Here is a 25,586-nt window from a genome sequence, read left to right as displayed (position 1 = left end):
CAAGTAGACTGTGCCTGGGATATAGAGGTTGTATGTAGCAACCATGACTGATGACCTTGGCAAGATGATTGCAGCCACAAGAAAGCCACCTAAATTTTGCAGTACACACTCATCGTGCCCTCACTGATGCACAATGTGCCAGTGGCTATTGTAAAACATATGGGCGCTGTTGTTGGTAGTGTGCTGGAATGTTGATGTTAGATTTTACATGTATAGTCGAATGCAGTTGTTTAAGAAAAAGTCTGAGTATGGAGTTCTGCTTGTAAAACGTGGCATGTGCACCCCTTCGCATGCCCGTCAGATGGGTACTGTTTCCATAGTGATGTGTTCTGCTATGCTGCGGCATAGATAGCAGTACTTGAGCATGTCATAGGTGGATGAGACCAACGTATTGTTAGCCAATTACCTTAAAAGTTGTTGATGTTGGTGTGCCTTGTTTGCGTAAAGAATGGATATACAAACAGGCCATATTCAAGAGTGCTGGGTATGCTGTGAAGAGACGAACTACCTTGCACATGATCTTTTTATGCATTGAGAAATGCCAGCTGAATGTAATGTCACTGTTTGCACCTCTACTCCACACCTAGATTGGGGTGCAGAGTTGTAAAATTTTGGGTGCAGAGGTATGTAAGTGGAGTTGAGTGCGAATGAATGTCTTCGTTTTAAAGGGCCCCTCAGCAGGCCTCGTTGAAAGTTTAGATTATACGGTGAAAGTTGTAAAGCGCCATCAAGACATATTTTAAAGCAACAATTTTTCTAATCTGCTCATTATCAGAGATGGAAGAAATTGTAATGCAGTGTTGTATGCTGCCAGTAGGCAAGCTTCACTGCCATCATACTCTCCATCCATTTTGACAAGCATCAGAAAGCAGACATTTCTTCCCTGCCTTCTCCCATACCGAAGCTGAGGGACCACATCAAGTTTACATCACGAGCCCTGCCTCCCTTTCTTTTAATGCGTTACCTTTAGGAGTGTCGAAGTGGAAAAAAGCAGTGTGGGAAGCTGGTTATGTGGTAGAGGTAGATATTGGATAGGAGAGCTTAGAAGAGCACGTGGCTGTGTGCACATGCCCGAGTGGTCTGCTCTGGACCAGCATCAGTTGCACTTAGCTTCTTGTTAGGGACAGGACATGTGTCGAGTGAGCTCATGAGCAACACTTTGAAATGTAGCGAGCATTGTTTAAATCATGGTTCTGGGACCACCAAGAGGTGCAACATTGCTAACACATTTCTCTTGCATTTACTGCTAAATCACCATTGAATTTTTTTTTCTTTTTTTGCTGTGGCACCCTCCCAGTGGCAGTATGGCACGTTCTGCATGGCCAGTTTACTGAGGTCATGTGCTGTAGTTGTCATTGCAGATAGTGCATCTTATGTAGAGGCATTTGTATGTGGCCTAGACTGACTGTAAGGCTCCCTCGAGAGGAAGGGTGCACAGGCTTCTGTTTGAGATTTCATCTATTTTCAGTGTCGAGCCATTTGATACTTTAAAGGCGCGATTGCCATCAATTTTGACTGCCACTGTGTGATCTTCGTGTCTTGCTTGTCTGATTACAACGCTCGAACATGGTGATGAGGGGTGTGCCCTGCGGGGAAGCCTGTTCGTGGCCCAACAAATTTTCTAATTCTTTATTCTTTGACTTATGATGCTGAACTTCTATGCAGGAAAATTCAGGTACTTATTTCGAATATGAAGTTTGTTTTTCTCTGGGTATTAATTTTATGCAAGCTTTCTTTACTTTGCTGAATATTGTTAAAAGTTCTCCAGATTTTGCTAAAGATTTTGCTAAAAGCTAAATGGCTTCTGCATGATTTAAAGTGACAGACAACCATTAAGAATGAACTGAGATAGCACCACTCTTGAAAAAGTTTATTGTATTGACTGAAACTAGCACTGTTTTCCTCATTACATGAAGATTTATATTTATTTATTTATTAATACTGTCAACCCTCATAGAGGGTCATAACAGAGAGAACAATACAATTACAACAAATATGGACATTGTCAATGTACGTAAAGTAGCTTAACACTTGTCAATTCACAGTGAATAAGATGTTAACTTGAATGATGTTCAGCACAGTTCTGACATTTATCAAAAATACATAAAATTAACATCAAGTCGCACATATCACTTAGCACTTCAAAACTAAATTGAGAACTCCCGTAAATACACCTCGGCAGCGTTTTCAAAGTCGGTGAAATCTTTTCAGCTAACAATAGCATTTGGCAATTGGTTCCACATTTAATTTGCAGCAAATCGCGAATGACCTTTGGTGCTCATGTGGCAAAAGCCTGACAAAAAAATAGGATGCCCTATGACGTGACCTTCTGTTAGTGTGTGCGGCTCTTCGCCCTTATTTAAATATTGAAATGCAATGCTTTTTTTCTTTTCTATTGCAACTTGCAATGCGTAGGTAAATTTTTGCTGGTTATGAATAGTAAAGTAGTGCCAAGGCCTCCGAGATTGGGCGGCGCGTGCTGTAGCCCATTCTCTGAAGCCATTGCGGCACTGTCAGAACTGGCCGAAATAGGGCCCCGCATTGTTACTAGCTAGCACTAGAATTGGCTGTAGCCACAGATGCAGCACCTTAATTGCAGCATTTTATTTTCTGACGGGGCAAAGAAATCAAAATGCACATGGTTCATGAAAGTTGCACCGACTCCTGCGAAAGCCACTCACCATTCTGCTTTCTCGATCTGTGAGGTAGCTCTTGCTTCTCAGTGTTGCTGGCGCCGGGACTCCTGTTTCTTCGGAGATTACTCATATCGCAAAATTCTGTTTAAAAAATTTCTGAATGCTTTAGGGCGTAACTGGGGCAGGTATAAACTCTACTGAGGACGGGCGTTCCATTGTCATAAAAAAATGTAGCCCTTAAAAATAATTTGTTAGTCCAGACCAACCTTACTGCTATCAACCCTAGAACAAGAATTGCAATATTTTGAAGAAGATTCAGAGAAAAACTCTTCAGTCTGCAAACTTTATAAAGTCAAGCTAGCTGTCACTATTACTGTTTCCCATACACTTCTGGGACTTAACAAAGGCTGCAACTTTGTAGCAATGCCCTTCTCTGATGCTAATGCTTTTCAGCACTTGTGTTTACGAGTGGTGAAAATGACTCCTGCTAAAACTTGAAAATGTAAAAAAGCTGTGCTGCATTGAAATAATCGATTGAGCCAGGCGAATAAACACTATCACGAGAACTTCTGTAGCAGCTAAAGCTTGCATTCGGGAATGCTCAGACATACCCTAAAAGGTGCCATGTTAAGAGTCGCCTGGTGGCAGAAAAATCTTGGAACACAAGCCCATCCAAATCAAATATTGTGGCTTGGTTCATGTGAGCATTGAAAAGGGATGCACACACTGAAAGACCGTACAAAGTGATCACCTCGTCGGCGCTTCTTTCTGTGTCTGCGGAGGCTGTCCGTTTATAAAGGCTTTGTGTACTAGCTCAACAACAGAACATAGATCCGAAATTCACTGCGGTGTTTTGCCGCACAAACTTCTCTTTGTTTTGACTACATTGCATGTTTCCATGCTCTGTTCGCAGCAAGAAAGAAACGTCTGCTCGCCCTCGCCCCCCTCCTCTGCGCAACCCAGGCCGTTCAATGCCAATAAACCATATTCTTGGCAACCTTAATAAAGAGCCCACTGTGGACTACGTACACCGCCCACCACACGTGATTCTGATGGCATCGATAAATGAGGCTCGGTACCAGGCTGAATACCGCGCTGAAGAAGAGCGGAAGCGGAATCCTGATGCTCCACTGCCACCCCACATTCCTCCCGGTCGTCCGCACGTCATCAACCGGTTTCCCCTGCGCCCGCCCATGGAGGCAGTGAAGCGCCGTCTGGAGCTGCATCGGCAGCAACTTCTGCCACTGCCCCCACCCCCACCAGAGAACACTCCACCTGTGGCACTGTTCCAGGAGTCATGGAGTGTCATCAACGACTACTGGTCAGTGACGCCATTATACAGGGTGTCCCACCTAGCTTGAGCCAAACATTAAAAATATGCAAATGCCATGGAGATGCACAGAACTAAATTAATGTTGTTTGGCGTTGCTTGGAGATACTCAGATTATTTTTCATTCAGCCTCATTGGATAATCTTTATGTAATCAACTTCTCAAATATTATAATTGGATGAACAGTGTCACTGGGAAAATTGTAGGGCAACATGAAAAACTCGCGATACAGCTTTCTGTTGCTCGATACGTGCTACATAAGTGTTTTTCCGGGTGTGAAAGAAGCCCACGAATACACGCAAAGTGCCTCGAACGGCCAGTCATGCGGCTATTTTACGTGTATTTGCGGGCTTCTTACACGCTCAGAAAAACTTTTATGTTGTGCATATCTAGCAACAGAAAGCTGTATCATGAGTTTCTCATGTCTCTGTACAATTTTCTCATTGATACTTTTAATCTAATTATAGCATTTGAGAAGTTGATTAAGACTAATTATGTAATTAGGCAGAACGAAAGAAATCTGAGTATCTCCAAGCGACGGCAAACACACTACCTTGGTTCTGTGCAGCTACGTGGGACAATGTCATGTATGTTGAAAAATGTGCATCCCAATTTTCTAACCCTTGAGTTTCAGCATTTCTTGCGTGCGTGCGTGTTTGTGTGTGTGTTGAGGGGAATACGTAAAGTGATGTGTGCAAGTTTGTACCTGTAAGCTGAAAGGCGATGTGTTCTCTTTTTGCAGTGGATTTCTGTGCTCCAAGACTGAGGTGACTCACGAGTTCCCCTACACCGTGCGAGCCGCATACAAAATTGACCGTGCAGTCGTGCGCAAGGTGTACCGACTTGTGGTGCATGTCACAGATTACATGACTGTGTAAGTGCTACCATGCCATTGTATAATCTGGGCACTCCAAAACTGGGTTCTGCAGGACCTCGCACTCTGGGAAGGCAGGTGCTGTTCCCCAAGGTCAGAAAGTATGGGAACCCCTGCTCTAATCCATTGTCTACCAGTTTTGTCAAATTTAGGGTGCCAGACCACCCATTGAACAGAGGCTTGACATACAGTGCCGTGCAAGCGGAAGTACAGGAATTAAGGCATCGTGTCCAGTGAGTGGGCACAGAATAGCACAGGGCAGGAGCACTGCATGGCACTGGTTTTGATGGGCCAGCGATAGTTGCACCATGAAGCTTATTATCCTGCTGAGGCTAAAGTTTGCATTTTCATTATGCAAACTCATACAATAGAATTTGCATAATGAAAATGGTTCTTATTCTATTTTCTGGCCTTTTGGGCAGTGCCAGTGAAACGTAATCCATAGCTTTCTGTGGGAACTTTAAGAGGGGTGTGTGCAAACACTATGCAAGTAAAATTAGTCTTGGTGTTTGTTTTTCTTCATGTCAGATATTGTCACAAAGTACTAAGATTCCTGCAGGAATCCTTGGACCAGAAAGTGTTAAATTTGTACAAACCAGCAAGGGTTGCTAACGATTGCAACTGTATTGTAGCGAGCTTGTGCAGTAAAAAGCTCTGAGCAGTAAAAATGGCGCGTGCATATTGTACTGGCCTTGAGTGTTTCACATAACCTGAACGTGTGCTGTGTCAGTTTACTACTGAGGTACTACAACGTATGGCACTGGTTGTTCCACTTGCAGATGTGGCTTATTAAAACCTTCTCGGGCTGTTTATCTAGATCGGAGATATATGTTCTATATATTCCACAATTCTTGTTCCTGCTGTGTAGACTTTGCATTTTGATTTCAATCATTTCTGCTACAGCTTTCTCTTGTGGTGGTTTTTGAATGTTTCGCAAACATTGTACAGTGCAGTTTCCTTAGGTTACAAACAGTAACTTTATGCCAGAAAGTACATTTATATGCAAAATGTCTTGGTCAGTTATCATGTGGAAATGTGCATTGCACACATGACGATGAAGCAAGTGCTTTCTGCGTGTCTCTAGAAGGTACGTTTGGAATGCCTTCGAAGCTTTAAAGAGAGCTTTTTCACTGGTTTAGGTGCAATGGCACTAGATGCTGTGTCATGCCAGTGCTTCTGAGTGTTTTACTGTTGCCCATTCTCTCTGCAGCCTGTTGAACGAGCTTGACAAAGGTCGAGACAACCTTGTCGGTCTAGCGGAGGCTTTGATTGAGGCTCTCACTGAACTTCTGAAGACTCTTCGTCATGAGGTAAGGTCTTTTTTTCTGCTCTTTTAGCTTGCAACTCTGCCTCGCTGTATGGTGCAAAGGTGCATGTTATGTATGGTGTCTACACACATTCTTTTGTGCTGTTTCTGTGCCTGACTGTGCTTTCGTCGGCTAGCCTTGTCTTGCGTAAACACACAAGTCCACTCGGGCTTCTATCGGTGAGGAATTGTCCCCTGTGAATGTGTGCACCGATTTCTGGCAGTGTTGTGGAAATCCAGGCTGGCATAATGTAGGGATTCTTTTTCACTCGAGTTCTCATTGTCCACCTCTGTGACCGGCTGTTGTTCGTGATAGCGTCGGTGGAGCACCACTCGGACAACTTCTCTGCATTGTCCCGGTCCTGCAAAATGTACATTACATGGGGTCACTGCAGAGCTGTGCACGCAGACTATCAGTCCGTTTGCTGTCTTTTAGGTGTCGGAGTGGCGATTTGGATGAGTTGGTTATGGCTTGCGAAATGGTTTTTGCACTGGCACACTGACACGAAAAGGTGGGTAAAAGGACACACGGAGTAGTGTCCTGTACCCTCCTTTCTATGTCAGTGTCTGTCAGTGCCAAAACTGTTTGTGAGGTGTCTACAAAGGCTGTTTAGCACAGACACAGCACGAGATCTGTCACATACACTTCGATCATAATGCATAAAATTTCTTGCGTATTTTTTATTTTTTTTTCCTGAATGGGTTGGTGTACAGACAAGATAAACAAGGAGTGCAGTCATTTCAAACTGTCCACATTAACGAATGTCACAACATTGAAGCACAGCTGTTGCATGAGCCAAACTTGGAAGGATTAATTGTTAACAGCATAAGATCTTGCCATCTCTTTTTTTCCGTTTTTTGCAGAGCATACCAGCGAATAAAACCTGGAGAGTTGACTTGGATGAAATGCTGGACTTCCTGATGGACCCTCGTCACAAGTGAGCTTTGTGGCATCATATTTCCTTCTCTGCTTTCTACGTGGACTGTATTCTTGCGTGTACCACTAAGTTTGGGCTGAAGGATTTCCAGACAAAAAATTATTGGAGTATGCGGCTGCGGCCCCTTTTTCCCATGCATACATCTCGTCGGACACTGCCATTCAGTTATCTCCACATAGTATCTACACGATACCGATGCAGCTGGTACACAGATGTCTAACGGTCTCTTCGTTAGTAATCGCAGCTGATAATCTTGCTGTGGAAGCTTGTTTACTTTAACTGCAAGCGTTATTGCAGTGTTCGTTTCTCAAATTTTATGACAATGCTAATGGTTAAGAACGCTACTACAGCCATTGTTCTAGCCTGTGTGTGTGATCTTGTACTCAGTAGCTGAAGAGGTCTGCTGATATGAACATATTGATAGTTTGTGTGTTATCCAGTTTGTGAGTTATCCTGATGTGCTGTAGTTTTTGGAATGACTAGAACCTTTTATTTGTACACGTGTTTAAAGCAAGTGCACTCAATTTCAATGTCCATCGCTGTGTTGGAAATAGTCAATAATGATGCCATGTGAGAAACGCCAAGGCCACATAAACGAAACGGTACAGGTAATTTGGGTAGGCTGCACATCCACTCTAGCGGCCGTGGTGGCAGACCCGCAGGGGTGCTGGGTTGCATGACTGAGAAGCTGATGGCAAAGTAATGACGAGAGAACACTGGTGGCAAGCATGCTGTAATAACATGCTGTGCATCATCACGATCAGTTGGGACCTCACGGAAAGAGCGACTTGATAACACTCGGTCTGTTGCCAGCTCGTTTTGCTGCCTGTGTTTGGTTTTGCTGTGTGTGATCGGCCCTAAGTCAATTTGTATGCCTTCTGCTAGATGAAATTTATCTGCTCGCAAAACGGAAACGCTCATTAGACCGATAAACTGCTATGCCACTGAGCAGGATGGTCGAGGAAAGAGGCACACGCAGTGTGCTCTTCAAAACAACAGGGGCCGAAAAGCAGCACTTCAACAGGATGTTTGCGATCACGGCAGACGGCCAGAAGTAGCTGCGAGGACGACAGGTTTGGTGGTTCAGATACGGAGTGAAGTGCAATAGAAATGCTGTTATAGTTTGCAAATAGTACATGTGTAATTTTACTGCAAGGATAAGCTATGTAATGCATTTTTCGAATTGCCATCTTGCTTTTCAATTTTTGCTGTCTTGTAAAAGTTCCCATAAAATTTATCCTGCATAAACACACCCCCAACTTTGCTTCCATTCTTTAGTGGAGAAATGCATTCGTTACCTGTGTAAATACAATAGTACTGTTCCCTGTTGGGAAACTGTCTTGACTGAGTGGTCCACTCTTTTTTTCTTCAGAGCTTTTTCCTACGAGTTCAAGCAAAACTTCTGCTTCTCTGATAAGTCTTCTCGGCGACCACCCACTGACGGTGCTTCAGGCATGAGCTGGCACTACCACTTTGGGCCACATGACCAGAATTAACCCATGTTGTTCTTACCTCTGCCCCTACACAATCCTGGAATACAAAAAACTATGCTTAGCGGGCTATATGCTTTACATGCTGGCCTTAATTTCTTATTTTAAAGTTCAAAATTTTCTAGAAGCCTACCAAGGAATTAGAACTGTGGAAATTTTCCACTCGATGTATCGCCACTATTTTGGTCCATTTTGTTTCTATACCTTACACACTCATGTGGGCTAAAATTATGTGGGCTAAATTTTATGTCAACTTTTTTGAAACAGGCAAAATTGTAATGTACATTAAGCTCGATAAGGATTTGAAAAATGCATGTGCACTATTTGCAAATTGTAACACTTTTATTGCACTTCACTCTGCATCAGACTTGCTAGACCTGTCGTCCAGATCGTTGGGCCTTCTTACTCGACCATCCTGCTCATCGACATGTCAGTTTATCTTTGTGATCAGTGTTCCCATTTTGTGAGCAGATAAACAGTCTCGCAGGAGCTGTATAACCTGACTTGCAGCCCATTGCACACAGCGGAACGAAAGGCAGCCTGAAAAGTGAGCTACAGACACGCGAATGCGACACTGACCAAGTGCTGGCTGCCCCTTCTTTACTTGGACTCTCCCAGGCGCCATGCCTGGCCACGGCTATTACGTCAGAGTAAAGTTGCTGTTGCAGAGAGCAGTTGTGTGCTTGCTCTGTTGAGGTGCCTTTACGCCGGCGCTGATGGCAAGCACGAGCTAATAACAGGTTTAGAATTATCGTGGTCGCTCTTTCCATTGGGCCCTGAGCAACTGTGATAACGCACAGGCTGTTCTTACCGCATGCCGGCCGCCAGTGTTCTCTAGTCGTGGCTTCGCTGTCAGCTTCAGTCAAACCGCCTCTTGCCAGTGGGCCAGCACAGCATGTTTCACTAGCGTGAATGTGCAGCCTACATAAGTCTGCTGTAGAATTTCGTTGACGTGATGTTGGCGTTTCTCACGCACTAGAACCTTGTTGATGCACACCGTAAAAACCCACGTAAATACGAACCCGCATATAATATGTGAAACCTTTGGAACACGAAATGGAAAAAGTCTTATCCGCGTATAATACGAGTGAGGCAGCATTTTTTGGCAGCTCCTCACCTTTGGGCACCGTCTTTCGCTTGAAGATGACATAGGGCAGGAGCTTGCGGCCGTCTGTTACGCACTTCAATATGACCGTAACTCACGTCTTCTCGTTGCCAGTGGACCGGACAAACTTTTTTAGAGCCCTTTTCATGTACGGCGAGGGGCGACGGCGTGTCCAGATAAACCAATGTTTGGTCAGCATTGCTGAATCGCTCTAACTGGAAGTTCGACTGGCACAGTGAAATAACATGGTGCTGGAAAGCTCAAGCAGCTCTTTGAACCATTCGGGCAGCTTTTGCGAAATCAGTTTGGCGGCATAAGGAAAACCCAGCACGGCACATGTAGAGATAAATCCAGTGCTTGCTCGCTTTGAAGGTGGAGCTCGGTAGCCATTTTTTTTTCTTGCAAGCTCACTAGCTTTTGCCTGCATAAGCTCCACGCTCACAGCTAGATGTGCAGCTCGCTGATGGCGTACGAACTCCTTCAGGGCGAGTTTGATTTCCAGGAATGTCCAGATTTTCAGGCCATGAAAGCTTCTTCGCGTTTTGCTGCATGCGAATAGGGCTTCCTCGTTGACATCAAACTGCCTCCGGACCACACTGTTGCCGATGTCCTGTGCGGCTAAAATTACTTTTCTCTTGAAAGCGGCAGAGTACTGTTTCCGTTGCCCTGACATCTTGATCCTTCACTGCGGAATAAAAAAGATGCACATCGCGAAGCGTAGTTTGCATGTGTGCTGCCAAGGTGCACACTCAATAAACTATGCCATACCCATGCAGCAATAACGAAACCAAAACTTTAAGCCCAACTTTCTGACCGAAGTTTTTGTTCGGATCCGCATATAGTACGAGGCGGAAATTTGGGACGCTAATAATAGGGGAAAAAAAACCTCGTATTATATGTGGGCTTTTATGGTATCCTAAAAGAACATGAGAAAAAAACGTACTATCCAGGAAAACATACGATCCACCCGCCGTGGTTGCTCAGTGGCTATGGTGTTAGGCTGCTGAGCACGAGGTCGCGGGATCGAATCCCGGCCACGGCGGCCGCATTTCGATGGGGGTGAAATGCGAAAATACCTGTGTACTTAGATTTAGGTGCACGTTAAAGAACCCCAGGTGGTCTAAATTTTCGGAGACCTCCACTACGGCGTGCCTCATAATCAGAAAGTGGTTTTGGCACGTAAAACCCCATATATTATAGGAAAACATACGATCCAAATTGAAGAAAAATCGAAAGAATTGCTACAGAACAAGATTTGAAATGCGAGGGCATTTATTTCTTGCTAAACATATCTGTAATGTCTTGCTGGTGCAATACCTGACCTTTAAAAAGAAGTTCCTTTCCCACTCACTGCAGACCTTTTTCTGCATTTTCGTTATCCTTGGCACAAAAGAAGCTGCGCACTGTATCTAGTCCGGCGAGGGCTTCGGCAAAAGTAACCGGCAGATGCAAGCATTCGTCCTTGACATTGTTTTCCGGCAATTGTGCTTCGTCGCCTTTTATCTCCTTCACAATTTCTGCCACGCTTTGTGGCTCGCATGTTGGGATATTGTAGTCTACTGCAACAAAATCAAGCACGCCTTTGGTGTCAGTGCAACAGAACTCCACTTCTATTTCTTCAAGTGTGTCATTGATAATGCGGGGCTGCACTTCAGCTGGGTTGCACCGAAAACCGTTCCACCATTTACGCTCTCCCACGACTGCTTCAGATAATGCATTGCATCCAACAGTGATAGCTTTCCAGGATCCTCGCCCCTGGACACGCGAGCAAGTGACGCACGATGCTCTTCCTATAGATGTGTACATTATAATACCCACATGCAGTGGTTGCAACCGGCTTGTCGTGTTTACGGATTATGGAGGAACGACATGTATTTCGGATGAGCCGAGCAGTTGCTCACAAAAAAACACCTTCATGCCCTTTGCACCCCAGTCGTCCATAGAGTTACGAAGGATCTGTTCAAAGATGTTGCACGTCATGCATGCCTTCGTGTTAAACGAGAAGAAAGGGGGTTAACCGAGGGGACCGATTTTTATTAGTCATATCATAAGAAGCCAACAAACACTGACACCAAGGACAACGTAGGGAAAATTACTTGTGCTTAATAAATGAAATAAACGATAATATAATGGAAATGAAAGTGGGGAACAATCATCTCATTTCCATTAATTTATCATTTCTTTATTTCATTTATTAAGCACAAGTAATTTCCCCTGTGTTGTCTTTGGTGTCAGTGTTTGTTGGGTTCTTATGATATGCCTTCGTGTTGTGCTTGTAAACAAAAGAGGCGAGGGATGTTACACAAGCACATAGGGTTCTTCACCTGTGCGATCATCCACAGCTTCATCATGTCGCTGCCATCTTAACAACCGCAAAAGAGTACCAATGCGATTGTTGCTGCTCTTACCACCGTGACAGGACTCCCTTCATGCTTAGGGACTTGCTGGGCTGAACCCTGAAGAACAGGCCAAGCTCATCCGCATTGCTCACATCGTGTGAGTACATTGGAGCAGTGCAATACATTTCTCAACATCAAGCGGGTTCACGCTTATTGCTTCTCCATTTATCTGTCAATAGGCAGTGCAGTGTCTTGTACGAAAATTACTGATCCAGTCATTCAATGCAGTAATCTCGTCTGTTCCCAATCCCAATATGTTGGCAATTTCCAAAGCTTTTTCCCAAAGAATGCTGCGATCAGTGTTGATGCCCTAAGCCCTCACCTGCTTGAATCGCTTGAGCAGTGCTTCAAGTTGCCCGTGCCTTGCTCCATGGGCTTACTTTCTCCCGGCGCTGAACGCTAAAGCATTCGCTTTGATTTCCTTATGCTTTGATACAATCGCGTTAACAGTTGAGGCCGGCAAGCCAAGCTCATTGGCTATATCAGTCCACTTTTTCTTCGGGTTCTGGTCGGTGACTGCAAGTACATTAGGCTTCTCCTTGGGGGGGGGTCAAAGGTTTGCGCTTCCTCGATGCCATGACCGTAGCTCTTGAACACAAACGCAAGAGAGCAACTGCAATGAATTCGACATGTGATGCGCCGCAAGATTCGCAACAATATTAAGAGCCCGAGAATACGCCAGCGTTCCCACATGACACGGGCGGCCAAGTACTGTGGCGAAGCTACCGGTGCGGGCTGTTGCTTCAAGCAATGGAGCCATGGGGTGTGATTGAGCCTTTTCTATATTACGTGGGATCTGGTGGCTGAAAAAACTATCATACAATCAGTTTGGCGATCTAGTGAACGTTAGTGCCGAAAAAGTGCGCTTTCCGGAAACATAGCATGCGGTAAGAAAGCAGCATAACCGTAGTGTGTCACTTTTGGTGCCCTCGGTTGCAAACGTTGGGGCCGGAAAATCGTGCGAAACAGGAACATATCAATGAAGTTCTTATTTCTAACACAGCAACGGGCTTTGAGATTAAGTGAGATTGCTCTGACACATGTGCGAGAGTAAAATGGTTGCAGTTTCTCAAAAGAAAACTATGCATAGCCCTTGATTGTGGGACTGCACTGGACTAATGTTGGGGGTGAAATTATTATGCAGGGGAAAACAAATAAGTTATCGAGAACAAAGTTGTGGGTGCATTTGTTACAAGGGGGCATTCATTGTGCAACTATATACAATATTCGCATACAGTACTTGTCACAGACCCCCCCCCCACATACAGTTTCCTTTTTATCGGCAAATATGGACTAACCGTGGGTGGCAGGCATCCACTTTTCAATACTGTTATTGCTCGTGTATGGGCTGCACTTGAAAATTTGGACCCAAATTTATGAAAAAGAAACAAGCGTGGCCTTTACACAAAAGTATAGGTAATCATATCTGGGCTGGTGTATATGCTGCAGCAAAATTTAGCCTGTGTGCAACACTTCCTTGTGGCACAAAATGTTTGCCATCAGATTTTGTATTAATCCTACAAAGCCCAAACATCATTCCATATTGCAGAAAGTTCGAGAACAAGATGTACTAATCCAATGTGTATCGGCTTAAGCGAGTCTTTCGTTGGCGTCTACGAAGAACTCTGTCCCAAAACTGGCCCACCTTTATTTCTACCCAGAGAGCAGACTCTTGCATAAAGTCGCAGCTTTGCCCAAAAGGCAAAGCATTGGTTGCAATAATAAGTTATTATACAGTAAAACCTCTTTAATTCGACCCTCTTTAATTTGGCAAGGTGGATAATTTGAACTCTCATTAATTCAGACATATTTGGCTGTATGCCAGTGAATTCGGACAGCCCTTGGAGTATGTCGAGCGTAGAATGCCGCAAATGTGTGACGGAAAGGAGCAATAGCGGAGCTATATTCCAACCAAAACAAAGCGGTGGAGTCCACATTGCCATAGTCGTCCATGAGAATGACTGGAACGCAGGAGTGCTTCATGCCTATTTGTGCCTTTGTTACCCTTATTCCTGCATTTACAGGTGCACAGGAGACACAATGTGCCTTCAGAACTGTGTACTTGCCATCCATGATCGTGTCTATAGTAGTTACAATGTCATCAGCTGTGGTCGCGGCAAACAGTACTTTTGTTTTGACTGAGTGTGCATTGGCCATGTGCCTTCAGAACTGCAGTCGCCATCTCTGATCATGTCGATACTACCTAGGTTTCGACTGCAGCGATTGCGACTAGGAGTGGTGGTATCTTAGAAGTGCATTGCCTGCACAGTGTCGCGAACATGGTGGATGCTGTTAAATATAAAAAGTGATTTCACCCGCCAGCTAGATTGCGATAGACGGATCTGTTGCTGACTCGGCTCACTGGATGCACGTGAAATAGTGAAACCATGTGTAGGGTGAAAATGTGGGCCTTATGCCACAGCTGCACGAAGGAAGTCGCGAGATGACAAGAATTGCGGCTTCCACGCTGCTTTTGGGCAAAATAAAAACAGGATTTGCTGTTTCAGTAAATGTGTGCTGATGTAGTAAGCAGTTGCTTATTGCCTCGATACCCTCGATAATTCATCATTTGGTTAATTTACACATGTTCATTTGGATTTCACGGGACCAAAAGACAAGGTTTTACTGTACAGATATACGAATTTCGTATAGTAGTTTTATTGGCCGTAAAGCATTCAATCACTAACGACATTAACAAGCGTAGTGTCGCATGCGCGAGACGAACATGAGCAGATCTCATTCAATGAGTGCAGACACTTACTGTCACGATGCTGACACGAAGAGCGGTAGCAGCGGCGAGCAAATTGTGCTGCCTCTCGCTTCAATGAGAACGCAGCACACATGAAGTTGTCGGCTATCTCGGGCTGCCTAACCTTTGCACCCACTACAAATTGCAAGGTGTGTGCGGCAGCGCTCAGCCATGCCATGCACAACCATGGCTAGAGTAGAAGTGTTAACCTTTTCTGTTCCAGCAGTCTAGCACAAATGAAATCTTGGGCAGGAGTTGATTGGCTAGTTGGTTCAACACACTAAGGCAGCACTGCAAGGAAGACGAGAACGCAAAAAACATAACTGACTCCACAAGCACCATACCGTTTTAGGCTTCTTGTGTCATTTTCCCTGTCCTGCTGCCTTAGAATTGTTAGGCTTTGTGTGGTTAAGGCTGGGCATTGAATAGGGAGCTTAATCTGATTGACCTAATTTTTCATTGATTGCAATTAAAGGCTGTCTGCAACTTCATTTTTGGTAGTGTAAAAAGCGTAGTTTAAGATAGTGTAGATGTAGGGAAGCCTTCGTGTAAAATCTTCCATTTGAAGTAAGAGTGCAAGCTTAAAAACAGCCACTACCACTTGTCAGAAGTGACCCACGAACTAGAATGCGTGTCTCCTCGGCACGACCTCGGAGGTTAGGCAGTGTCGTGATGCACTGAAAAAGCTTGGAGGCAATGTGTTAGGACTTGCGTCATAGCCACTACAGTAAAAGCTCGTTGATTCAGATTTCACGGGTCCGGGAAAAATGTCCGAATTATCCGAATGCCGAATTAACGAATGAACAAGAAAAACAACATTAAAATCAAGTTGGAGAAGCATACCTTTATTTACTGGAGTATTTTGCAATAGTTGTTTGCTTTTTCGCCCAGATTCCGGCTGACATCACAATTTTTCTTATGTCTTCCAAGTGGCCAACAGCCCGCAAACTGTCGGAAGTGCTCAGGCAAGAGTCCTCCAATATCAAAAGCGCCTCCGTGACTTCTCATGAGGTGCGATGAGGTAGCGGCTGCACCCCCTTGCATGACTGTTCGTCTGAGTCATGGTCTTCCCGGGCAGTCGTGACATCATTAATTTCTTCATTGGTCAGGAGACCAGTCGTGGCGACACAATCGTCAATCGCAATGTAGTCCTGAACGGTCACATCTGTGGGAAGGACAGCATCGAAGGTCAGGCAGTCGTCATCGGTGGACTCGGCCGGCACCGTGTCGGCTACTGCCGCATGCTCGGGCCTCACAAAACCGCTGTGCCGAAAACAGTTGGCAATGACTTGCGAAGGTGTATTTTTCCACACGTGGGCGATGATGTGCACTGCGCCAAGTAAGTCCACTTCATGCAGCTTTCCAACTTCTGAGCATAAGATCATTCGCTGTAGCAGAGGCTTTCGGTACTTCGACTTCACGTAGTGAATGATACCCTGGTCCATCGGCTGAAGGGTGCATGTAGTGTTCGGCGGCAAAAAAAAACTACCTTGACGCTCTTCAGTTCAACCGTACAGTTATGTGCACTGCAGTTGTCAACAACCATAATTATCTTGCAGTCCTCGGACGTGAAGGGCCAGTCTAACTGCTGCAGCCAGCCTCGAAAAATGTCGGTCAACCAAGCCTTCCTGTTCTCTCTCTACTGGACAGGAAGGCTTTTGATGTTCTTAAAACAATGTGGCTTATGTGCCTTCCCAATAACAAGTGGCAAGCGCTCCGAGCCAGTCATATTGGCAGCAAGAATCACAGTTATCCTTCGCTTGCACTTCTTGCCACCAATGCAGGGTCCCCTTTGAAAGTCAGTCTTGTCGGGCAGAGCTGTGAAAAATAGAGCAGTTTCATCTGCATTGAACACGTCACTTGGTTCATATGTGGCGACGTGCTCAAGCAGCTTCACATTTTTCCACTCGGTGGTCACGCTTTCATCATCGCTGGCTTTTTTGCTGGCCTTTTTGAAGACAAGTCGTGTCTCTACCGAAACCTCGTGAACCACCCTTCTGAAGCTCTGAACGATTGTGTTCATCATTGCAGCGTACTTCTCACCTTGTGCCATGATGAGAGGTCCGCTCAAAGGCAGATGCGCGTTCCTTCGTGCTTCTTCGAGCTAGGGATGAGCTGCGGTTCGCAACCACTTCCTTGATGCATGAAACTTCTCGCGTTCGAAGGTTTGAAGAATCTGTTCATTTTTCACGTACGTTCCCAACATGCTCCGCTTCACGTTGTACTTGGTCATAACATGCTGTTGCGTTCGCTGTTCTTCAAAGCCTGCAAAATTTCCACCTTAGTCGCCAAGTTCCTGGCTTCGTACTTCTGCCGCTTTGCCGACGTTGCCATGACTGTAGCGCACGATGGTGGTGGCATGCAAAACACTGTCACAACGAAAAAAGAAAACTCCGCAAGAGATGATGCCGACTCGACAACACAAGAGACAATGGCATCGAAGCCGCAGTGGAGCGAAGAAAGAAGACACCGACGTTCGGTGACGCTGCGATCGCCCCCACTAATTGATGACGATGGCTATGCCACTCGGGTTTCGGTTTCACTCCAGTGGTGCCAGCGCTGCTTTACCACACTTTCGGGTAGCAGCAGCCGTCGGCATTTGTCCGAATTATGCGGTGCGGGGCCGAATTCTCACGAATTAACGAAGGTTTGGTCCCATAGACTAACATGCACTTTGGCCGGGACCAATAGAGCCGTCCGAATTATCAGAATTTCCTAATAAACGAGCTTTTACTGTAACTACTATCTAACTGTAACTACTATCTAAGAGGCTTTGCAGCGACGCTGCAAAGCCTCTTAGATACATCTCACTGTTCACATCCGTTACCAAAAGAGTTGCAATTCACATATGAAAGTTAATAGGTACAGGCTAGTTAATAGGTACACGCTATGTTATTTGATATAATATTCAGTCTTGAACATTTACCTCGCAAAGTTTGTCTTATGCAGGGTGTCCCGTGTAACTTCAGCCAAACATTAAAAATATGCCAATGCCAAGCAACTGGACAGAACCAAGGTAATGTTTGCCGTCGCTTGGAGATACTCGGATTATTTTCATTCTGCCTTAATAGATAATTACTCCTAATTACTTAACTTCTCAAATATTATAATTAAATGAAAAGGGGCGATGACATGAGTTACACGAAAAACTCCCGATACAACTTTCTGTTGCTCAATACATGCTGTATGAGTGTTTTCCCGAGCGTGAAAAAAGCCTGCAAATATGCGCAACTGGCCACTCGAGGAACTTGGCGTGTATTCACGAGCTTAGATAATTAAAACTAATTAGGCAGAATGAAAAAAATAATCTAAGTATCTCCAAGCGACGGCAAACATTACCTTGGTTCTGTCGACCTAGGTGGCATTTCCATACTTTTAACGTTTAGCTCAAGTTATGTGAGATACTCTGTATATTCCATGAAAAGCAAGGGAGATCTAAACAAATTTGCCATCAAGCAAGCAGAGTAACGTAATTCTTGTGACTACCAGGTTGTCAAACTGAACCGGAACTGGACCCAAGGCTGAACTTCTTGGAGGAACCGCTTTGAACCAGGTCAACCCCAGGTTCAGGCCATGGTAGCTTTCGCTTAAATTCTACGACCGTGCAGGCTGCTGTGCCGAGGAGAGGACATCTCTTGTGTTGTCACAGTGCACAATGTTACCTCTGTAACAATTGTGGTGTGTGGCTTGCCACAGTAATGTCATTGGCTGACTTTAACTGTACATATTGTTGGTGCATACTACTTGGACTACCCATTGTTGGGTATGACATTTTATATTTGAAACCTCAAAATTTGTGGGATGGGTAGGTCGGCTAGTTGTATTCATGTAGAAAACCTAGACTGCTGGAAGGACAAGAGACTAAAAAGGTGAGACACAAGTGGTAAACACACAACTGATTTTTACTACACACATGAACAAAATATATACAGATATATATCGCACATGTCAAGATGTTAAATGAAAATAGACAGTTTTAGTACTGCACTATGATGATACATACACAGCACGCAAGTGCTTCGGGGAATGTAGGAGCGCGTGTCGTGTTAGAGCTTTTAGCACTGCGAAATGCCTATGTACATAAGCGGGCGAGCATTAGATGCCAGGCGCGTTGGAGCACATTGGCCGCGTCCGCCAGTACGTCGAACCCTCAGTCGAACTAGACGCTGTTGATCTCGCTAACGTGATGTAACATGTGAGCACGTTCTCGCTTCGTCGAACCATATTTAGGCCTTTAGGAGACTCTACTTTCAATATAGATGAAATACATGAATCATATCGAGAAAAATAAAAGCCGAGTACTTGGTTTCTGAAGCTGGCTCTGTCATTTGCGACGAACTGCGCCAAAAGCAAGTCTAGCCTTTCGCGAAAACAGCACACATTGAGCACTTTCTTAAAAACAAAGTTCCTATTTTTGCTATGCATTCTCACCGTGCAGGGTCCGGGCATGGCTTCTGCGCGTTTACTTCACGCAGCAAGGCCAAATCGTAGGCCATTGAAAAGTACAACTTTCCGCTAGTCGCCTTCGACACTGCCATTTTGGGAAACTTTTGTCTTGTGCTCTCTTGAACAAGCAAGAACCACGAGAGCAGCATGCAAGGCTTCTACATACGCACGCCAGAATCGGATATGTGCACATGCAGCGGCCGCGTACGCATCACGTATCGTTCGTAGCCAGATTTCATTATAGCTGACAATGCAGCATGGGAGCATTGTAGTAAGAGGTTTACTTTGCCATAGCGCACATACAAAAGTTAACAGTGCATCCAGGGCTCATTGTTATATCCGATATATTATCTGTATTGGCCTCTGGCTGCTTCTTTCTGGCTTTGGCCAGTTCTGACTTCGTTAGAGTAGTGTAATGATTCATTTGGCCTAGTTTTCTTTGTTCATGTGGGCAGTTGCATGTGTAGCGTGGACGCATAGCTGTACGCAGACAGAAAAGATGGTGCGCCCAGTGGAACATTGTACACACACCGAACAACCATGACCATTGATTTTTAACCAAATTATTTTGCTGCAATGAAAGTGACGTTTAGCAAATGCTATGCACACATAAGGCTATGGCAGGTCTAAAATAATTACTTAGAAGGGTTTGGGTGTGAGCAAGTTGGTATGGGTCATTCATTTTGAACAGCACCAAAAAAACACATGGACAAGGAAGAGCACAAGACCAGCGCTGACTGCCAACATCTTTATTGAAGCCCGCACTTCATTGAAGCCCGCACATATATGTACTCTATTCGCAATGGGCTGAAAGAGAGAAAGGAAGAAGGGGAAGGCGACTGATTGTCAATCAACTCCTGCTGTGCATGCGTCAAACATAACACCATACAAATGTAAAATACACAATATGTACACAATCGAAACTGGTTAACTTCTGATGAACTTAAGTTCCTTATCTCAAAGAGCTATAGAAGGGGCGTTTACGCGAGTAGCTCTTAACTCTCAAATTGAAGAGGCCTCAAAGATTTACCTGGGCATCTGACCGCTGTATCTTCTCAGTTCACACGTGTCTTCTAGGCGGGGTGAACAGCCACACTTTGCACATGGAACGGCTAGATTACTACCAGTCTTAATCTTGACACGGTACACATGCTCATGTAAACGTTCATTAAGCGTCCTGTTTCCCCTATGTAAGTGCAGCTGCAAGAGGTGGGAATGGAATCCCGGCCACGGCGGCCTCATTTCGATGGCGGCGAAATGCGAAAACACCCGTGTACTTAGATTTAGGTGCACGTTAAAGAACCCCAGGTGGTTGAAATATGCGGAGTTCTCCACTACGGCGTGCCTCATAATCAGAAAGTGGTTTTGGCACGTAAAACTTCATAATTTAATTTTAATTAAGAGGTGGGAATGGCATAAACTACATTAGTATTACAATCTATGGGCTTGGCTTCTTCACAAGTTGGAAGGTTGTGCAAAAAAGTCAACGATAGCCAGCAAACGCCTGGACTGTGTAGTAAAGTAGTAATACTAATGTAGTTTATGCCATTCCCACCTTTTGCGGCTGCACTTACATAGGGCAAACGGGACGCTTAATGAACGTTTACATGAGCATGCATACTGTGTAAAGATTAAGACTGGTAGTAATCTAGCTGTTCCATGTGCAAAAAAGTGTGGCTGTTAACCCCGCCTAAAAGACACGTGTGCTGACAAGATACAGCGGTCAGATGTCCAGGGAGATCGTTGAGGCCCCTTAAATTTGCGATAAGGAACTTAACTTCCTTAGAAGTTAAGCAGTTTCGTTTGTGTACATATTGTATATATCATATTTGGGTAGTTTTACGTTTGACGCATGCACAGCAAGAGTTGATTGACAATGACTCCTTCCCTATCTTCCTTTCTCTCTTTTAGCCCGTTGCGAATAAAGTATATTTGCGCGGGCTTCAATAAAGATGTTGACAGTCAGTGCTGGTCCTGTGCTCTTCCTTGTTCGTGTGTGTTTTTGGGCACATGATGACAGCAATGTCGTTCGGAAGGCCGTTCCAGTCTGCAGCGGTGCGAGGAAAAAAAAATTGAAAATGTGACAGTGCGTGAGCGTGGACGGGCAACCTGTAGCTGATGGCTGGTTTGGCGAGATATGCGTGTCGGGGGAAGGATAGAAGGTGCGATGCGCATAGGGCTATGAAACAATTTGTGAAATAAAGATAGGCTGGCATTGCGACGACGGAGCGGTAAGGGGGATAATCCGGATACAGTTTTTAAGGAATAAATGCTAATATCAAAGGAAGATGAAGGAATGAACTGCATACTGTTCATAGCAACAGGTTGAAGCGAAGCTGTGGCAGTTTGCAGCAAAAGGCAGGCCTGCTAGTTTCGTGAAGAGTAGTTGCTATTTAAGTCATGCACATTTGTGTAATGCTGGGGTTTCGGCAATCATTTGAATAGCTGCACTGCAAGAAGGCTTGTGGCGCAAGGTGTAATACGAGAAAAAATTAAGCGAAAATTTTGCTGCTTCTTTAGATGCCTCAGCTCATTCATCCAGAAAGCACCAATTGTGCAAGCGACTCGTTAGAAGTATGTTATAGGTCTTGCTTAGGTCTTGCTTTGAAGCACCTGCTTACCTTCTGGACACTCTGATAGAACGTTGGGTATGAATTAAAGGGGCCCTGGAACACTTTTCTAACTAATCATAGAATGACATCACTATTAAATTGTAGCCTCATGAATCTCCTGCTGCAAAAGTTTTTCTAATCATACTTGGACATACCGTATCTACTCTCATAATGCTCGCACGCCTGAATTTTGTTGTCAGAATTCAAATTTTTTTCTTTCCCGTGTAATGATCGCACTGAACTTATCACAGCGATATGTTGTGTGCCAACTCTAGCTAATGATGATTGCGCTTACCATCTGTCGAATGCTACGCGAACGACTCGAAGACATACCAAGTGGTCTGCACGCACCCAACATTCTTAAGCAGACTCCCCATTTCATTCCTTTCCGCACTTCCATAAAAAAAGCGACAACCAAACTTGCCTCGGCTTTATTATTTGTAAGCTTCACAATGATTTTGGTCAACAACAATAACATAAAGGGCGCCTTTCGATTCTTCTCGTCTGCACTCGTGGGCACACAACAAATCGCAAGCAGCATCAATAGTGGCCACGTTTACACTGATACGTTTGAAGTGTACCCTATTCATATGCCGACGCTTGTAACGCAGCTAAGATATTTGCCCACCCTTAGCGGAAACATGCCATATTAGGATAGCAGTGAAGACAAATGCCGCAGTTTCTGCAGCATGCCCGCCATGTGTTTCTATGTCATTGGCAGCTAAGCGCGCCCATCTCCGTTTCTGTCCCCTTAAAGTGGACATGGCTACGTCATTGTCGCAAACTTGTCAATATTAACGATATTATTCATTACTGCTACGGAAGAAAATGTTTCAATGCGCGCAATGTACTCTCGAGAAGAAAAATGATCGTGTTCGGCGCGTTTGGCTTGCTCCGCCAACCACCATTCTTGTTTTGGTGTGCGGCATTGACAGCAGCAGCCGCCTGCTTGTCATCCCGCAGCAAATGTCGGATGAAAAAAGAAAATGTTTCTTTTCGTGGTAAATTTAACCCGCGTAATGATCGCACCCCTGAATTTGCGTTAATTTTTTTTACAAAGTTATGCCAGTAAATACGGTAGTTACTATCAGACCGATTAGCGGCTTTCTCCTTTTATTTACACTAGCGCTGGAAGCTACCCAGGGGAAGGTGGCAAGGAGGCACACTGGAGCAATGCCCCACTGGCTCCGCCCAAAGGTTAAATCTCTAGGTGGCGAGATGGCTCGTGGAGGCACTGCGTGGGATCTGCAATAACTATGCCGTGCTTTTTATCTCGGAGGCACACGTAGCAGGTGCAGCTATGCGCAACTCTCGTGTGTGTAGACCGGCAGTGCAAAGATGATATGGCTTTTCTGCGTTTTTGAGATCACGGACATATGTTTGTCACTTATCTCCAATGAGCACTAATTGTGTTACCGAGAATGCCCTCGTGGTCACGAATTGGCCCATAGCTGTTGTGGGCTCCGCTGCTTGCAATGACGCTGAATTACGACATTACAAAGGAGAGAGCAAGTGATTTTTCACTGCTGTTCGCACGAGATTGTAAATGCCCTTATGCATGCAGTACAATAATATTTAACTTGCAGGCTAACATGTTTGTTTTCTTATAGTATGTTTAAAAAAGTGGCCACTTTAAGAAGACAGTCGCATTTAGTGCTGAAATATCCATAACACAAGACTGGGACTTTTTTTTTTTTAAGTTAATTCAGATGATGGCTGACCACTCGAGTTTATTTATTGCATTCATTCTCAGCAGCTAGCAGACCTGTGGTTTGTGGTAGGCCCTTCAGATGCTTGACAGAAACCAGTTCATGCTGAGTAACAGCTAGTGAAATAACCATTAGTTTATGTAGCTATTAATTAGTTTGCCATTTAATTTGTTCATAGTGAGAGGCAAGCAAGTTTTTTGCTCTAGAAATGTTTGTTGCACTGTTGGTCATTTGGCACGCAGCCCTGGCCGGGGACCTTTGAGGTCCTTGCATTCTAAAATTTGCACTGACTGTTAATATCTCAGTCAAGTCAATTTCTGTTATAAAAAACAATGCCATCATTTTCCCCATGTGTCAGCAGCATTTAAAGATAAGGGTGCAGAAATGGGTGTGCTTCAAGACTTTGGTGTTCCCATGTATCGGGGATATTCGGGCACTGAAGGGCCAAGAAGTAGGAACTTACAATTGATCAAGCACAAATTCTTGGTAAATGTACGCAATCTATATTCATGACTAAAAAAGAGTGACGCAAACAATGTGCGAAGAGGAAACTGTTCTCTACTTTGGGGAAGGAAAACGAACCAACTGCATTGTTCATGCAACTGGTCGAAGCTGTGTATGCTGTAAAAGGCAATGATTTATTCACGAACTGTGGCAGCAGTCTTGCAGCAAAAGGCAGGCCTGCCGATTCTGTGCACAATGTACAGGCACTAATGAAATTTTGCATATGCATGTAATGCCAGTGTTTTGCATCTTGTGACAGAAACGTAATATGGTGAACAAAAATAGAAGCCATAACTTCACTACTGTATGAGATTACTCTGTTAATGTGCCTGAAAATTGCTATAAATTGTACCTGTGAGATTTGTTAGCAGTATTTGATAAGGCTTCATTGTGAAGCCTGTTTGTGAAGCCTGTTTGTGAAGCCTTTGCCTTTTGACAACTTTTGACATTGTAAATCAGGTGTGAATTGAGAAAGCAGAGCTAGAGTCGGTGCCTGCAGTCACAATGGCCAGAGGCTGCAGAAGAAATTAAAGAAATTAAAATGTTTCGCAGACAGCTGCTTGGTCTCTCTAAAGGACTTTGGTGCTGAAATGTCGATCATACAAGGTGGGCTTCAAAATTTAAATCCAAATACAAAATTAACCACTGTGGAGTCGATTGCATTGCTTGCTCAAAGCTCATGCAATCTGTTTATCTTTTCCTTCTCATTGCTTGTGTGTCCCTTGGTTAAAACTCCGCATGCAGGTTTTGTAGTATTTTGGTGAAGGTGTACTGCATACATTAATGAGCAGTGCATGGTATCATTATAATGCCTTGATAACCACAGACACCAGTTGGGGGTGTCAGGTCACCTACATTCTTTGAAGTGTCTGCAAAAATGTTTGTATTCATTTCTGGTTGTGGTGGCTAATGCTCTTGTCTTTGTCCATGCAGGAACTTGCTGGCTGTGGGCAAACTACAGATTGTGACACTTCACAACAGTCTGGCTCAGTGTGCACTGCACATCATGTCTTCTAACTTTAAACCCTCCCCCTGACCACCTAAGGCTACATGGTGCATGTGCTGCTGCTGCTTTGGCTTGCAGTAGTCCAGGATCATGTGGAGCCAGCAGTTCCTTTGTCGGGAGATAAAGTGCCTTCTCAAGCGGCGTTTGCAGTGGGCCAAGTGCCTCATCTTTTAAGTCAATCCGGCAAACTTGTGAGATTTAAAAATTTTGTTCAGTGTACTTTTTTTTGCGTGTGTGTTTGTGTGCCAAATAAAGAACAGTTGCCCTCCTGTTGCCTGTGCAGATTCTTTGCGAGAGCTGTAGTGTCAAATGTTAGCCCATGTGACAGCATTTGCTGTCTACGTTGTTATGTATGTTATGGGTTTAAAATGCAAAAGTGCACATGCACCACGCTCAACGCCATTGCCCTCCACTACAGAGGCTGCAGTGTACGTTTCGGTTATGACAAAAGGCCAGTGAATCTGAATTTTACACCGAAGCTG

At 44.5% G+C, this 25,586-nt stretch overlaps 1 protein-coding gene across 2 annotated transcripts in view; it reads left to right on the top strand.

The window, feature by feature from the left end:
- The window catches only part of Swt1 (Swt1 RNA endoribonuclease), a 129,331-nt gene extending 103,954 nt beyond the window's left edge, over nt 1-25,377 (top strand). For both annotated transcript variants that reach the window (XM_055063928.2, XM_050166881.3), the window contains 5 exons: nt 3,550-3,957; nt 4,709-4,840; nt 6,051-6,150; nt 7,011-7,084; nt 25,032-25,377. In XM_055063928.2, the coding sequence (XP_054919903.2) occupies nt 3,550-3,957; nt 4,709-4,840; nt 6,051-6,150; nt 7,011-7,084; nt 25,032-25,134 (817 nt within the window). In that variant the 3' untranslated portion in view covers nt 25,135-25,377. The remainder of the gene's footprint in view (nt 1-3,549; nt 3,958-4,708; nt 4,841-6,050; nt 6,151-7,010; nt 7,085-25,031) is intronic.
- Nucleotides 25,378-25,586: the final 209 nt, after the last annotated feature.

Source organism: Dermacentor andersoni, chromosome 1 (genome assembly GCF_023375885.2).
Source record: "Dermacentor andersoni chromosome 1, qqDerAnde1_hic_scaffold, whole genome shotgun sequence".
In the NCBI taxonomy this organism is placed as follows: Eukaryota; Metazoa; Arthropoda; class Arachnida; order Ixodida; family Ixodidae; genus Dermacentor; species Dermacentor andersoni.
Note: the sequence above shows the minus strand (reverse complement) of the source record. Positions and strands in the feature narration are given on the sequence as shown.